Below are 15,937 nucleotides of genomic sequence, written 5' to 3' on the forward strand. Positions count from 1 at the left end.
AACTGATTATCACAAGTAAGTTTATCCAATAATATAAACTTACCACTCTACGAATCAAGGGCTCTAGAATTGGCTCCAGCAAATGATGGACTGATTGCATTTTCATAACCTCTGACACCACACTGAACATAGTTAACAAAATCATTAGAAATCAATATTTTTTGTCGGTGATGTCATCCAACATGGTCCAATATACATCATTAAATTCACAATGTTACAAGAAAAGTTTCTTTATATCAAAAGTACACCCACATATTCATCCATAGTATGCATAAACTTCTCCCTCATTTCTCTGTTACTGCTCGTCAAAAAATGGTCCAAGAACCCATTGTCTACCTATAAACAACAATTCTAAAATCATTTTTTCATGACATTGAGCCAAGTGCACTCACGTTTACAAGGAAAAGCACAGTCCTCAACTCTAAGAATGTTACTTCTGTGGGTATTGCATTGATCTTTGATAGGGTAGTATATCCATATAAGGAATAGATTCATGGAGATATAGAACAGCATATAAGTTATCATGCTTGCACATCCACCATTTGAGTCTCCAACAATTACTCCAATAATTACATAACCAACTTGACCTATGAATGAATACATACACAAGCATATGTTTCATGTTTATTTGAGTAATAGCAGTAAGAAATATACTTTTTTTTATTAGTGTTTATTAAGATAATAGAGAGCTTCATGCACCCAACAATAAACACAAAGTAGCCTAGAAGATGATCAACACAAGAATATACATTCAATGTGAATGAAACTATGCCTAAACTTGAGCCTTAACATATGTAATCACATCAAATATAGCATCAATCAAGGGGCTACCTAACGCTCCCCCGCAAATTCAACTGTCTAGGGAGGACAAGTTTGTAGTCCAAAGTTCATATCGATTGCTTGTGAAGCCCCTTAGTAAAGAGATCTGCAGTCTGATTAGTGAAAGGAACAAACTATATACAATGGCTAACTGATAGGACAAACTCACGAATGAAGTGATGATCAAAATTATTGTACTTAGTGCAAGCATGGAAGACCAAGTTGGAAGCTAAGCTCAAATAATGTGATAATTACCCCTAAAACCAAAAGCTTAAATTTGTTAGGTAATAATGAGTTTAATCATTGAACCATTGTTCTAACACTTTCCCTCTTGTGTGGGTACATAGTCCTTAATAAATTGAGCCCAACACATGGGGTTTTTAACTTTTTAAAATCAGAGGAATGGTGACATAGTTCGAACTTAAGACTGCATGCTTTGATACCATGTAAAAATGTGAATTTTGTGTGTATTTCATTGATCTTTGATTGGGTATAAATACACAATACATTGATCTTTTTTTCCTTTTTGTTGATAATTCGGTAGTTACAACTGGGGGAGAGGAGATTTGAACTCAGGACGTCTCCATTGAAAACACGAGAAGGTGCTAGTTGGGCTACAAGACTCTTGACTGCATATAGTGATTTATATAAGGAATATGCCTTCAATGTAAATAAAAATATGCCTAAACTTAAGCCTAAATATATGTAACAGTATCAAGGAAAAAATATTGTTTATATCTTTAAAGTTTTTATGATGTTCGTTTTTCGAACCTAAACTATTGAAATGTGACAATTGTCCTTCCATCAATCCTTGTTAACTTTTATCTTACGTATCTAGCTACTAAGTAGGTGGCACTATTTTTAGCATTAGAGAGAGTTCATCATGTCTGACATGGACAATTGCAATTTCTTTTTTTTTCTTTTTAAAGGACACACATGAGGTAAACAAGTGACATGAAGCTATTGCTATAAGGAGGGGGGAGGGGGGGCATTTCTCAAAATTTCAAACTTCAAAGACCCAAAAAATATCTTTTTAAAGTTCAAGGACAAAGTATAACGTTTCAATAATTTAGGGATGAGAAACTTTTTAAATTTTAGGGACAAAAAAATATTTATAGCCTAGAATCAATGAACCCTTAATACAGCATCAACCAAGGGGCTGGTTAACATCAACAATTTGCAATAAGCATACCCAAAAAGGCTATTCTTCAATCAGACACCATTTTCTAACATCTCTTTTCCTAAAGTTTACAACACCCATTTCCCTCTCTAGAAAATAAAAAACAACATCAATTCTCCAACTCACATACTAATAGAGGATTGGAACCATGACCTCATAGCCACCCTTTGTTTTAGAGAGATGGAAATTTCATTTGGTCCATAGACCACTGGCATCAATTGTGCACAATATCAAGCCACCAGCAATCAAATTCCACAAGGACCACACACATTTGAGGAAATTTCCACTCAAAAAAGTAAACACAATTCAGCTATTAATCTTCTTCTCCCTTGAACCTAAAAAAATCTCAACCAAATTTCACACGGGCAAAGCACAATCACCAACAATTTTCACTAAACAACCAAAACTCAGTTCAGTTAGCTCAATATAGTCCACAATAATACATAACATTCATCAACAATTTTCACTAAATAACCAAAACCCAGTTCAGTTTGCTCAAAATATCCCACAACAATACATAACATTTAACAACAATTTCCACCAAACAAGCAGTACCCACTTACTTTCTCAACTCAATAATTCACTCAGCATCAACAAAATCCCCACTAAAACATAACATTTGCAACAACAAACATAAATAAATAAACAAAATAAATTAAATGGTTCAAAAAGTCAGTCAGTGAGTCAGTCATACTTCCTGAAAGTAGGCATCCTCCTACGCTTATCCTCAGGACTAGTCCCTTCTGGACGAGCCTTCACATCCTCCTGCTGTCTCTTCTGCGACATCATCGAATTCCAGCAACACCCCAACAACACAACACTACTACTATTTGCTGTGTAATATTATTGGAACCAAACATGAACAACAACTATAACTAACAACAACAACAGCAATAACCAAACATGCGGCGCAATAATAAATATGAGAGCAATGAAAAATAGCAATATATATAGAGATAGAGAGATAGAGATATAAGTCAGAAAACACAAGAATAATAAATGACAATAAAGAAGTAAAGTCCAAAATCTTTATAGTACTTTTCTGTCATCTTTCTATCCAATTGTCTGAAATTTGGCTCTGTCTGCGATGCTTCTCGGCTCTGAGGTTCTCTACTTGCATCTTTCTTTTTTGCCACTTCGTTCAAAACCCCACAAAAAAACGCAAATAGTGTGAAGCTTTTTTTGCTTTTGGTATTAGGCAGAACAGAAGAACAGAGATAAAAACTCTCTCTTTCTCTCTCATCAGAGAGAAGAGAAGATGATGTGTTTTTGTGGGGTCCATAGAAAGCGCGTTATGAACTATGTAGAAATTGAAACTGTGGGGTCCACTTTCAAAAAACGCGGAGTTCGTTGAGTACAGACGTAGTTATCTATCTTCCATTTGCCGTGTAAACATGACTAAATGCTTTAGTCATCAAAAAAAAAAAAAAAAAACATTGTATAGTCAATTGAAGAGTCTAAGGTAAGTTTCACATTGGATTCCCGTTAGGTATTAGGTACGGTTTGTAATGGGAAGTTAGTACTTCTATAGAGTTTTTAGTAACTCCGTTTGTGTTAAATTTTTGAGGGGAATATATACACCTAACTTGCCTAAAACGATAATGACCAAACCCCCGTATAAGGTCTTGACTCTTTTGAGTGTAACACCAACTTTTGTCCAAGGATGGAACAAGATTTTACCTTGGGGGGACCAAAACATGAATAAGCCACTTCGAAATAACCTCACTAAACAAAAAGGCTTTTTCGAGGAGGAACTTTCTTATTAGAAGATTCCTCGTTGATATTTAATCACTCTCAATCAAACAAGGGTGCGCCGGTGGATACAATGATTCAATTGTTGAATTGAAACTTATCAAGGCTCCGACATGGTTTTACCTATTACCGTTACTATATATTTAAAATTAAACATAATTTTATCATAGAAATATAAATAATTAGTCAAATTACTTTTTTTTTTATAAATAGTATATAACACATGTGTACATATGAAAACATTAAAAATTAAACGCAATTTTTATCATAAAAATATAAATAATTAGTCAAATTTTTTTTAAGTAAACGTAATCAGTCACATATTAAAATTCTTAAGTAAATTTAATATTATTTATGATAATTTTTTATAATTTTTAATAAAATAAAATGTGAGGTGATCTTTGTTACGTGATTGGTTTTTTTTTTTTTTAATAGTTCATTAATATTAGATTTTTAGTATTTTACACTCATTAATTTACTTGGCACAAAAACTAAAAAACTTAAGTGGATATATGGCAGAAACTTAAGTGGATAATTATGGTGTAGTCTTCACCTAAATTTAGACACATGACGTAGAATTGGATTTTAATTTCAAATTCTAATTGAACTTTTTCTAAGCTTTGCCTATTAATATATACTTAAAAGATACACATTAAGATGCATAGTATAATTTTTATATATATAATTTAAGTATTATTGATAGTCATTCTTATATATATTTTTTAACTCTTTAAAAAGTCTTGTAAGAATTTTATTAGGTAGAAAATGTAAATTGTCAATTTTTTAAACGTTTTTATGTTCATTAATTCTCGACTCTTTGGTTTTTATACACAATAACTTACTTGAATAGATATTTATGATATGATCTCACATTTGATTCCAAAATTAAGAAATAAATCCCTCTTTAAAAATAAATAATTTAGGACACATGACGCAAAATTAGACTTCAATTGTAGAATCTAATTGAATTTTCTCTAAACTTTACCTATTAATATATATATATATATGACTTATAAATTTGAATTGTTTTAAGTTATACAAAAAAAAAAGGCTCATAAATATAAAATCATTCAAACTCTCTCTTCCTCTAATTTTATATTGTGTTAAATATATGATTATGTTTTTTTTTATGATTTACTTATATTGGACTCCTCGTTTTTTACACTAAACTAATTCATTTGACACAAAAATTTAAAAACTTAGATTAAATGGGACACATATCGCAAAATTAAACTCTAATTGAAATCCAAATTTTACATTGAATTAACTCACTTGACATAAAAATTTAGAAACTTAAATTAGATGGGACACGTGGCGCAAAATTAGATTCTAATTGAATTTCCACTTGAAATCTAATTGGATTTTCTCTCAGTATTACCTATTATTATTATTATATAGATGTGGCGTGAAGTCGATAAGTCCACATCGAAAACCTCATTTTTTTACTTATCAAAATATTTTTTTTTATTGAATTGAGAATTTAGTGCAACATAGAAAATACTTCATCAATAATGATATAGAACTACAAAGTCATCTTGTTAATGGTGAAAAAAGAAAAAATAGACACCTTAACAACTCTTTAAGTGAATCTAGACAACATGACGGCACTTAAATCCAAAATTTCTCCACTTTAATTATGGAACGTAAACAAATAGTCAAAATACATAAATCATCTTCTTTTTTTAAGGGATTTGTTTTAGTTTTATTAGCAATATTGGGTTTTTTTTTTTTTTTTTAAGGGGGACCACCAATCACAAATATGGTCCTTACTTTAAGTTTTGTGTTTTTCTAGACCAACTTTCAAATTTAGGGCTGGTTTTCAAATTTCGAAGGGGGCCATTCGTAAATATTTTTGAAAATAAATTTTATTTTTCATAAAAGAGATATTGACTATTTTAAATATTTTTTAAATTCTAGGGGGCTCCCCAGCTTAGTAGTGGTTTTGTCTTCGCTTTCATTTTATATTTCATGTATTAATCAGTAATTAGATCAAACTTAAACCCCTTTTATAATATTGTTTTATATAAAAATGCAACTCTAAATACAGACTTGTGTCATCACACGAGTGACTACCATTTATTTTAATGGATGTTTGACAGTATAATATACATATTACAAATTGTTAAGTGTTAAGTGTTACATTTAAAACAACTTAGTGATTTAGAAAGAAAACATAGTGGGATTTCGTGTACTTTCCCGTTAATGTGAATAACATTCAAATAGATATTACAATAATATTAACTAATATATATTTAAATATAAATAATTTATATAAATATAAATAAAAATAGATGAACTTAATGAATTTCTACATTTTGGGTATGTCAAATGCATATTAGAAAGTTTTGAGGGGTTTTTTACATTTTAAGCTAATATTATTTGGTCGAGTAAATTATGACTATTTGAACATTTAAAATGTATTCAAATATTTTTTTTTTTTTTAAATGATTTGTGGTTCCAAAATAAAATAGATGACAACTTAGGGTTTGTTTGGTCGGAAGATTTTTGTTTTTGTTTTCAAAACAGTATGAAAACAATTTTCAAAAAATTAAAATTAAAACTAGTTTTCAGATAATTATATGTGTTTAGCTCTCACTTTTAAAAACAATTTTCAAAATACTAAAAAAAAAAATTGTTTGTGATACCATTTTGAGATTTAAAAAAAAAAAAAATTCAAAAAGTAATTTGTAGGTAGATTTTTTTTATTTTTTATTTTTTTATAATGATAAGGGAATAAAGCTCATGTACCTTTTTTTTTTCTTCCTCATAATGATAAGTTTCGAATTTGAAGTGTGAGATTTTTTTTTTTGATAAAGATAAACTCCTTAATTTAAAAGATAAAAAAATTTCGACAAATCTATAAGGTCTACTGTTTTTAATTTATTTACAATTATACCATTAAAAACATTTTTAGTATCTTGAAAATATCCTCTCAGCTATTTTCAAAATCATGTATTGAATAATAAAAATAGGATACAATTTTTTGAAAATTGCATTTAAAGAACATCAGTCAAACAATATATTCACATGTGAGACCCACCATTTTATGGTTTGCAAATCAAAAAACTATATTCAAATACTCTTACCAAACAAACCCTTAGTTTACTAAGAGTTTTGTAATTTAATTGCTTAAATTTAACATGCATGCATGCATACATACATACATACATATATATATATATATATATATAACAAAATTGATTTTAGAAAGAGGTGGTTGGGGCCTTGGGGGAAGGGGGGAATAAGCTGGAAAAAGGATGAAAAGATGACTATAAAAAGGATTGTGAAAATATAAAATAGGGTAAATGATAAATTACATCTCTAAAATTTAGGATTGTTTGGATTTTACGTCCTAAAATTTCTAAACTTTGATTTTATACCCTAAAATTTGATTCTATTAGCAATTCATTCCTCATAGTTAATTTCTGTTGTTAAGTGATAAATATGCACGCTGTTTTATTTTTATTCAAATCAGCGTTGTTTCAATGAAAAATAAAACCTTCCCTAGCATTTTCCAAACAGTACCGTTTTGCCCAAGTTAAAACACAAATAAATATTAATATAATGAGTTTTGTGATCACTCATGAAAACGAATGTTCAGGAATCAAGGGTCATCTGCAATAATAACTTTTGCCATCTTAGTATCTTACAATGAAAAGCAAAACAATTTTCTTGTATTGGTTTTCCTGAAGTGAAAAATATCATAAGAAAACAAGTAAATCACGATCTCTGGAATCAGCAGCTGGTTGAGTTGATTGAGATCTGTGCTTGCTCTTGTGATGACGATCTAATGGAGAAGTAGACCGCCCATGTCTTTTATTTTTTATTTTTTTTTATTGCTATTATCTCTACGACTCTACCTGACCTCTCTTTTCTATCGCCCTTAGTTTCCCTATCAAAACCCCTTTTATTGGAATGACTGGAAAGTTTTTAGATTTCAGTTTTATTTTTTATTTTTTTTGTCTTACCTTTTATTAAATAATAAATAAGCAATAAAATAATCTAATATCCATGTCAGTTTAAAACATGTTGGTGTGGGTTTCAAAAAAAATAAAAATAAAAAACATGTTGGTGTGGACTGTGTGGTACCTTTTAAATTGCCCATAGAATCAATATCTTATACCAATTCAACGACAACTAAGACAATTTATTTCTGTTGTGCGATTATTATCACGTTGAACTAATTCTCGTCGTTGCGTATTAAAAATGATTTCATTTCAATCACAATATGTTGACCATATATCGACCTCATCGATTATGTAACATCAATTTAAACGACTTAAATTTTTTAACAAGTGACAAATGACTAATAAAAACTAAATACTTTTTGCGTGTGAAAAGTATCAAAGTGAGTTCATCCTATCGTAAAATGATATGAATATACATAATTTCCTTTCATTACACATTGAACATCGTAAATAAATAATTTTATAAAGGCTCGCGCTTAAATTGTTTTAGGTTAGGATATAATAGAGGAATAAAGTTTCTCTCTAAACTTGTTTAGACTTTGGAGAGAAATTCTTTAACCTTCTTATATTGGGATGTAAAATTTGAAAATCTAACCGTTGAATTTCATGTTCCTTATGTTTTTAACATGTATATCAAATTTCATACAAATCGGATGTTATTTATTATTTGATCAATAAACTTATTTTTCACATACAATTTTAGATCACAAAAATTTAAAATTTTAACATTTGTTTGATGATATAGCAATTGATTTTTTTATTTTTATGAAATTTTTGCAAACATGAATGATATAATACAAACATGCAAACCAATGATTAGATTTTAAAAATTTACCCTCAATATAAAGATATATGAGGAATTTAAAGAATTTTTCTCCAAACTAGTTTGAGGAGAAACTTTGTTCTAATAGAAGTGTATGAAGGTTTATTATTTGTTCATTTAATTCAATTTTGAAAACAAATCAAGTTTAAGTTATTCCATCGAGCTAGAGTGCATGTTCATGTTTAATGGTTTTTCTTTTTCCTTTCTTGAATAAGTATTCCAATACAATATCATATGTCAATATTATTGTATTTTTCCTCTCCCATGGCAATAGGTCTCACAAATTAAATTTGTAATAAGACTTCATGTGAAAGAAGAAAGTACAGCATTATTGTTCTCCTGAAATATTGTATAATTATTCATTAACTCATCATTCAAAGTAAATACCAAAAGTGAGATTCACATGTCTCTTAATGTATCTACTCACCAAAAGTAAGATTCACATGTCTCTTGATATATCTACACAATTCAAAGTAAACGCCAAAAGTAAGATTAACATGTCTCTTGATGTATCTACCCAAGTGATTAATAACTATTATAATTGATTTTTTTTTTTAATTAAACTATAATGTGCTGGTTATAAAATTTTGATTCAACAAGTTTGTTTTATTGGATATTATATATAACTTTTACTATGAAATGGTCTATCCATCATAGCTCATATATTATTCATTTTCATTTATTTACAAACTCAAGCAATCCAATCCACACAATTTGATGTATCACAGCAGTCGTGCATATTTTGGGTTCATTTGAACTTTATGAACATCTACAAGGATTTTTAATTGTGACTAAGCTAGTCTTGGGGTATAATACATATATATGTGATTAGCATTTTTTATTGAGTCATAACAGTAGGTGGACTTGATTGTTGTTGAGTGTTTGATTTGTTCTTTTTTCTTTTTTATTTTATTTCTAATTATTTCAGATTTTATTTTGTATTTAAAATAATTTTAGAAGTTTTTCATTAAAAAAATTAAATGAAATTTTATTCATTTTTCTTTATTAAAAAATATTTTATCAATAGGTAACAAAGTAATTGGATGGAATGATCAATGTTGACAACAAACATAAACTTTTAAGGACTAAATTGACAAAAACATAACTAAAGGGACCAAAATGACAATTTACAAAGAGACAGCCCACAACAAGAAAATTTATTCGAGGGCCTAGCCAAGAAAACCAATATGCCATGAAGATAGTTGTGATTCAAAATAAATTTTACATCCTCTAGTCCTATGTAGACGTTATATTGTATTCAAGCTCTCTACTCTTGCCAGTAACATGTTGTACCAGCCGCTTCTCTTCAATAGTTTCAGGTTCCACAAGTTGAGACTCCAACCGCCAATTCAATCTCTTAGATCCTTCAAAGCGACCTGAAGGTTTGAGATTGGCTTAGTGGTTTTCAGCACCATTAATCCAATACACACAAGGAAATCAAGAATGTTTGGTTGGGTTCTCCTCTCAACGGTATGTCAATTTGAAAAGGGTAAATGTATGAATGCGACCGTGATTTTCTCTCTAAAGAGAATTTGAAAGTTTCAGCCTTCTTTATGATTTTTAGGGTTAAATTTCGTAATAAATATATATATGTCACATTTGAGACTTGATGGGTTATAGGAAATTAGGAACAACAAAGACGACTGGAATTTTTGTCTCTAGTGAAAACTTGCTCAAGTCAATTTCATGCCACGTTCAAGCGAATGTTTATGTGTAACACTTTTTAAATCTGTTGAACTCATCATCTAACAACTCGCCTAACATTGAGATTCTTGCTCGAGCAAAAATCCTACGTTATCATATTGTACACTTTCATTTTTATTTGATCGACACAATGCAATTACAAATGAATTAAATTTCAAATTTATGGAAATAACACAATTACAAATAAAATTTTGACACCGAATTTAGCCAACACTAAATATTCTAACAATAACGATTGGCCAAAATTTAACCTCTTTGTTTTGTTTTTGTTTTTTTTTTTTCCTCCGCTCTTTCTAAGCGAGTGGCCCAAATTTAACTTGAAAGAGAAATTACTTGAACAGACCGCTCAAGTTTATACCAGAATCAAACTTTTACAATTAAGTTTCGGAAAGTAATTTGCTAATGTGTTTTCACTGTTTTGTAGTTCAAATTGTGTTCCTTTCAAGGTTAGTTTACGTAACAAAAGCTAATTTGTTTTTTTTATAGAGTAGAGATTGTGTTTTGAGTTGACTCTTTTGAGAAATATATTACTACAGAAGACTTAATTTGAAAACCAATTGTTTTTGGAACTTTAAGCAAAAAATAAAGGAGAAAACATCACAGATTCTTTGGTCTGTTCGAGGAAAATTTAAGAATGATCGACTAATGAGAAGCAAATAATTTAAATAGTATTATAGTACTAGTATTAGGTTACTTTAATGCTTATTATTAAGGTAAATTCAACGGTAGTTGAAGACGTGAATCTTTATTCATATTATACAGATTCCTTAATTGAATTTCATATAAAATTGCCTATAGACATTTTTATTTATTGTTGTTTTGGTTAGAAAAAATTAGTCCATTAGATTATTTCCTTCAGGTTGACCTAACACATGTTATAAACATATTTTTTGAAAGAGTGATTTTAAATATACTACGGATTTTATGTTTTGAAAATTGATGTTTAAAAAAAATGATGTTATTAATACGACAAATTTTACCGTATAAACCTAAAAAAACTGATGTATCTTTACCGTATAAACCTAAAAAATTGATGTATCTTTATAATACATGATAATAAAAAAAACATTTATTACGATTATTGATATGGCACTAATGAGATTCATTGCCACAAGTAATTTAATATTTTTCAAAAAAAAATAATAATAATAGGATTACATTATTGGATGTGAACTTTGACAAATCCATGACTGAATTACATTTTCTTCTTATATCCTCAATACTTGCGAAATTTTCAAAAGATCAACAGGCATGTCACCAATCAATTGTTTAAATTGCAAGTTTTTAAAGTTTAAAATTATGCATAAGAAAATAAATCTATAAATCATGTAGTAAATAATATCTGATTGACACAAAATTTGACATGTATATTAATAATATAAAAAACATGTAACCAAACGATTAAATTTTCAAAATATGTAACAATATTAATTTTTTTTTTTAAATACAATTATATTTGTAGTCAAATTTTGTCCCTTATTTATTATGTTGTTAACATGACACTAATCACATTTCATCGTCAACTTGTAAATTTGTTGAAGTAAAACAGGCAAAAGCTTTTGCATTTCTAAATAAACAAAATAGGCAGTAGTTTCTTCTTTAATTCCTTCAGGCCAAGCATGTAATAAGTTTCAAGAATTATCCTGCATCAAATGAGATAAAAATGGTGGGTTCCAGTTAACTCAATTGGTAAAATCTCTGAATGTTAAATAAGATATCCGAAGTTCAATTTTTGTCTACACCAAAAACTGATTAGTGTCTTAATCTGATGATAAATAGCTATCATCAAGAATGAATGCTATAAATTAAAACTCTCTAAAAAATAAATAAATAAATAAAATTGAATCACTATGTATTCTCCTCATCTTCATTTTATTCATGTACTAAACGAGTTTAACAACCTTGAGTGACTCCTAAGCAGCCGCTATAAATGGATTTTCTTTTCTACCTTGCCATAAATTTCTACCCTAGGATTTGGCAACATCCAACACTTAAGTCAAAATTATATGTGACATTTCAAGAAAATTGGACATAGTTTGTCCAAAAACTAAAAACGAAAAAAACAATAGAACAGGCAAAGTGAAAGAGCATTGTCATGGAAGAAAAACTATAAATCATCTCCTTATCAACACGACTCTTAAGATTCTAAATTGGAATTATTAGAAATATGAGCCATCACCATCATTGTCATGTCACTATTTCATTAAATACTCTCACATTCACATTATCAAGAAATAGTTCAATTTTTTTTTTTTTTTTTTTTATAGTTAAAAAAAAAACAATAATTTAGAATGTCATTTTCCAAAATGTTAGAATTAAAAAATGGCTGGGTCATAGATCATAAAGATACACATGAAACTCGTCCCACTTCCAGGAATCTTCCTTAGTACATCAATCTTACCTTCCCCAAAAATAAAAGATATGCAACATTTCAAGCTCGTTACCAAAAGAATATCATGCTAATCCAAAGTACAATTTGTCTTGTTACCAAAAGCTAAAAGAGAAAAATAATTAAGATTTTAAAAAACCAATTTTGTCCACCATCAAGTCACACGCAAATTAAATTTGTAGGGACAATAATGCGATTGCCCAATTAACATTTTTCACGTTGGCAATAAAAACAACAACCTGAAAAAAGCATATACGTCAAAGATTTTGTAAATCTCTAGAAACATACACTACGTACTAAAAAATCGCAAAATAATTTACTGAAACAGTAAATTACTCGTGAGGCTAAAAATTGATGGTTACTTCGTCGTGATCTTGATCCACAAGTTACGTTAGATACCGGACCCATTGCCTTTTCTCCTGTCAATCTAGAGGGCCTTAAGTCTATGCTGACTGATAGCCATGTCGGAAAGAATCCTCTTCCATTTTTTGGTTAAATATGCGGCACGTATTATTCATCTGATTTTTAAATGACACACGTAATTGGCACGTTGATTGATACTTGATAGCCATTATGGAACGAATTCTCATTCTTTTTTTTGGTGATGAATGTGTGACACATAATATTCATATGATTTTTAAATGTCATACTTATTCTTATTTAAGTTTTTTTTAAGAGAGTTTTAATCTATAGTGTCCGATTTTGATAATAACTATTTATTATCAGACTAAAACACTAATAAGTTTTTGATGTAAACGAAAATTGAACCTCAAACCTTTTATAAAATTATTAAAAACTTTACCAATTAAACTAATTAAACCCACTATAGTCTATTCTTATCTAAGTAAAAACTAAAAATAAATGGGAATTCAATCATTCGATGCGAGAGAATCTTATCCAACACATTATCCGTATGCTTACAAGATCAAAAACGCGCTTGCCCCCATCAAAAAAAATAAAAATAAAAAACGCGCTTTGCCACTTGTACACTTGGTGGGTGGCCCATGATTTGCTAGCCAGTCGAGTGGTGTACAATAAAATGACTACAACTGATAGGACCTAGATATGACCAATCAAGACCAGCCAAATGTCTAAAGTTTGGTTAGATTGTCGAAAGGTTTATTCTTACATAAGCAACTACATAAAATAGTTGTATTACTTGTTTTGTCGGCGGTTTAATAGATCATTAGATTGAATTTTAAAAATAAATAAAGAGTTATAGGTTTACCTGATGTGATTTGGTTTGAATCAACGTCCCAAATTCAAATCCTTAAAAAATTGAAATTGATTTTCAAGACTTCCACTAGATGATCAACCCAAAAGGAGCTCCAACAATCCCTTATATAGGACCTTTATGTATTTAAAGATCGGCTCTTTACTGAGTAGGTACTATTATGATCGTGTCCAAATATAATTTCTCACAAATTGGTCATCTCCTGCACTTTTTATTTTTTTAATTAACGAACAAAGGAAAATTTATAATTTACCACTTATGGTTTGGCCTTATCATAATAATTATAAGTGAAATATAAGTAACATTGCTAAGTATGTATAAACATAAGTAAAGTACATATACGAAGCAATAAGAGAATTTGCAAAAATAGAAATTTTCAAAAAGAATGTCTAATCTCACATCTACGCACCCAAAAATATCTCTAACTCTTAGATACCCAATTTAGTATTTTTTTTTTAATGAGTAACTACTAAGCTTCTTAAATTAAACTTAAAATAAATTTAGCTAGCCATAACTGAACATGCCCTAAGTCGACTAGGACCTTCCTTTCCATATAATAATTACTATTAAGTTTAGAGAATCAAGCTTCTAGATATATAATACCTTCTCAAAAATAAAGCTTAGATATATAAAAACCTCAATTTAAGAGAGAGCCTCTTTAATTACTAATCAAAAATTTAATTAATCCATAATCCTTTGATTACCTCACCAAATTAAAAATTCAAACATGCACTTCGAGTACCTTAATTTTATATAAGAACCCATACTTTGAGACTAAAGTATTCAGATCATCAAAACCCTCAAAATTGGACTAAGCCAAAAACTTAACGATTTCAATTTTGTGACTACACTTCAATCTATAATAATTTATCTCAACTAAAGTTATAAAACCCTAATTAGATGTTCCAAATTGCATGTTATTCCACCAAATTTGATCAAAACATTACTAAATTGAAAAGTTTTTACTTAACGTAATAAATACTATAATATCAAAAGACCTACTTTTTCTAGATCACATTAATCAAGAGATAATCTGATATACTTTGGAGATTTAAACTTTAATTAGATCTTCTATTTTTTTTTTCCATTCTAAAGCATTCAATTTCATGGATCAAAGTCCATAACACACACACACACACACACAAAAACCCCTCAATTTGGTTATAAAACCCTAAACCTAAATTATAATTATTCCATATGCCCTTCATGTATAATTCTCTCACCAAGTTGAACATGTGGTCTTAATTACATGTTTTTATGATTAATTTTTGAAATTTATAATTGGAATATAAAATCCCCTAAATTAAGCCTAAAACCTAACCCTAACATTAAAATTTCTCACATTCCTACCAAAATCATTATAATTAAGTAAGATCAAGATTAAATATTGAAAGAATAAGCTATATTACATCTTGAGCATGGTTCAAGACAATCTAAAAGCACAAAAACTCAAAATGTGTCGTGAACAAGCAAAAATATCAATATTTTTTTGGCAAGATTTGGATGGTTTTAGGCTACAACACATTGTCCTAAGGTTGGGTTGCAACTAGCTATCTTGGGTAGAGGAGGCCCAAAACTCACTATTTGCCTCATATCTTGTTTTCAATGAGTTCTTTGCCATTTTTCAGTGATTCACTGTGATGATGAGACTTGGTTTGGTTTGGCTAGGGTTTCTAGAGTTTTAGGATGGTTTAGATAAGTGGCCATATATATCAATAGAGGTCAAAGACTTTCTTCAAATCGGTTTGGAAGAATCTCCTTTAATCTATTACGCGAATAATTCATAAAATCATTTATATGTATTATTTAAATTAGTCACATAACTCATTAATAAGTCATTTGACTAAAAGTATATGACAATGATTTTATTAATTACCATATAGTGGGTTGGAGCAATTTTCTTCCAAATTGGTTTAGAGGTAAATTTTTTTCTTTTAAGTAAATAAAACTCTCTTCTTTTTTATTTACTTATTGTTTGTTTAATTATTTTATTGGCCATTACAATGATAATCTCTCTCTCTCTCTCTCTCTCTCTCTCTCTCTCTCTCTCTCTCTCATACTTTTTACA

General features: G+C 29.1%; 1 protein-coding gene across 8 annotated transcripts in view; it reads right to left on the reverse strand.

Annotated features, from left to right (window-relative positions):
* Window positions 1-3,251, reverse strand: part of LOC126703657 (calmodulin-binding protein 60 A) — a 67,659-nt gene extending 64,408 nt beyond the window's left edge. Inside the window, exons 1-3 of one of the 8 annotated variants that reach the window (XM_050402686.1) lie at window positions 3,038-3,251; window positions 2,694-2,832; window positions 44-122 (exon numbers count right to left, since the gene is read on the reverse strand). In XM_050402686.1, coding sequence (XP_050258643.1) covers window positions 44-122; window positions 2,694-2,788 — 174 coding nt within the window. In that variant the 5' untranslated portion in view covers window positions 2,789-2,832; window positions 3,038-3,251. The other 7 variants (XM_050402687.1, XM_050402690.1, XM_050402691.1 and 4 more) reach the window with 7 other exon arrangements.
* Window positions 3,252-15,937: the final 12,686 nt, after the last annotated feature.

The sequence above is a fragment of the Quercus robur genome, chromosome 10 (genome assembly GCF_932294415.1).
Source record: "Quercus robur chromosome 10, dhQueRobu3.1, whole genome shotgun sequence".
NCBI classification, from domain to species: domain Eukaryota; kingdom Viridiplantae; phylum Streptophyta; class Magnoliopsida; order Fagales; family Fagaceae; genus Quercus; species Quercus robur.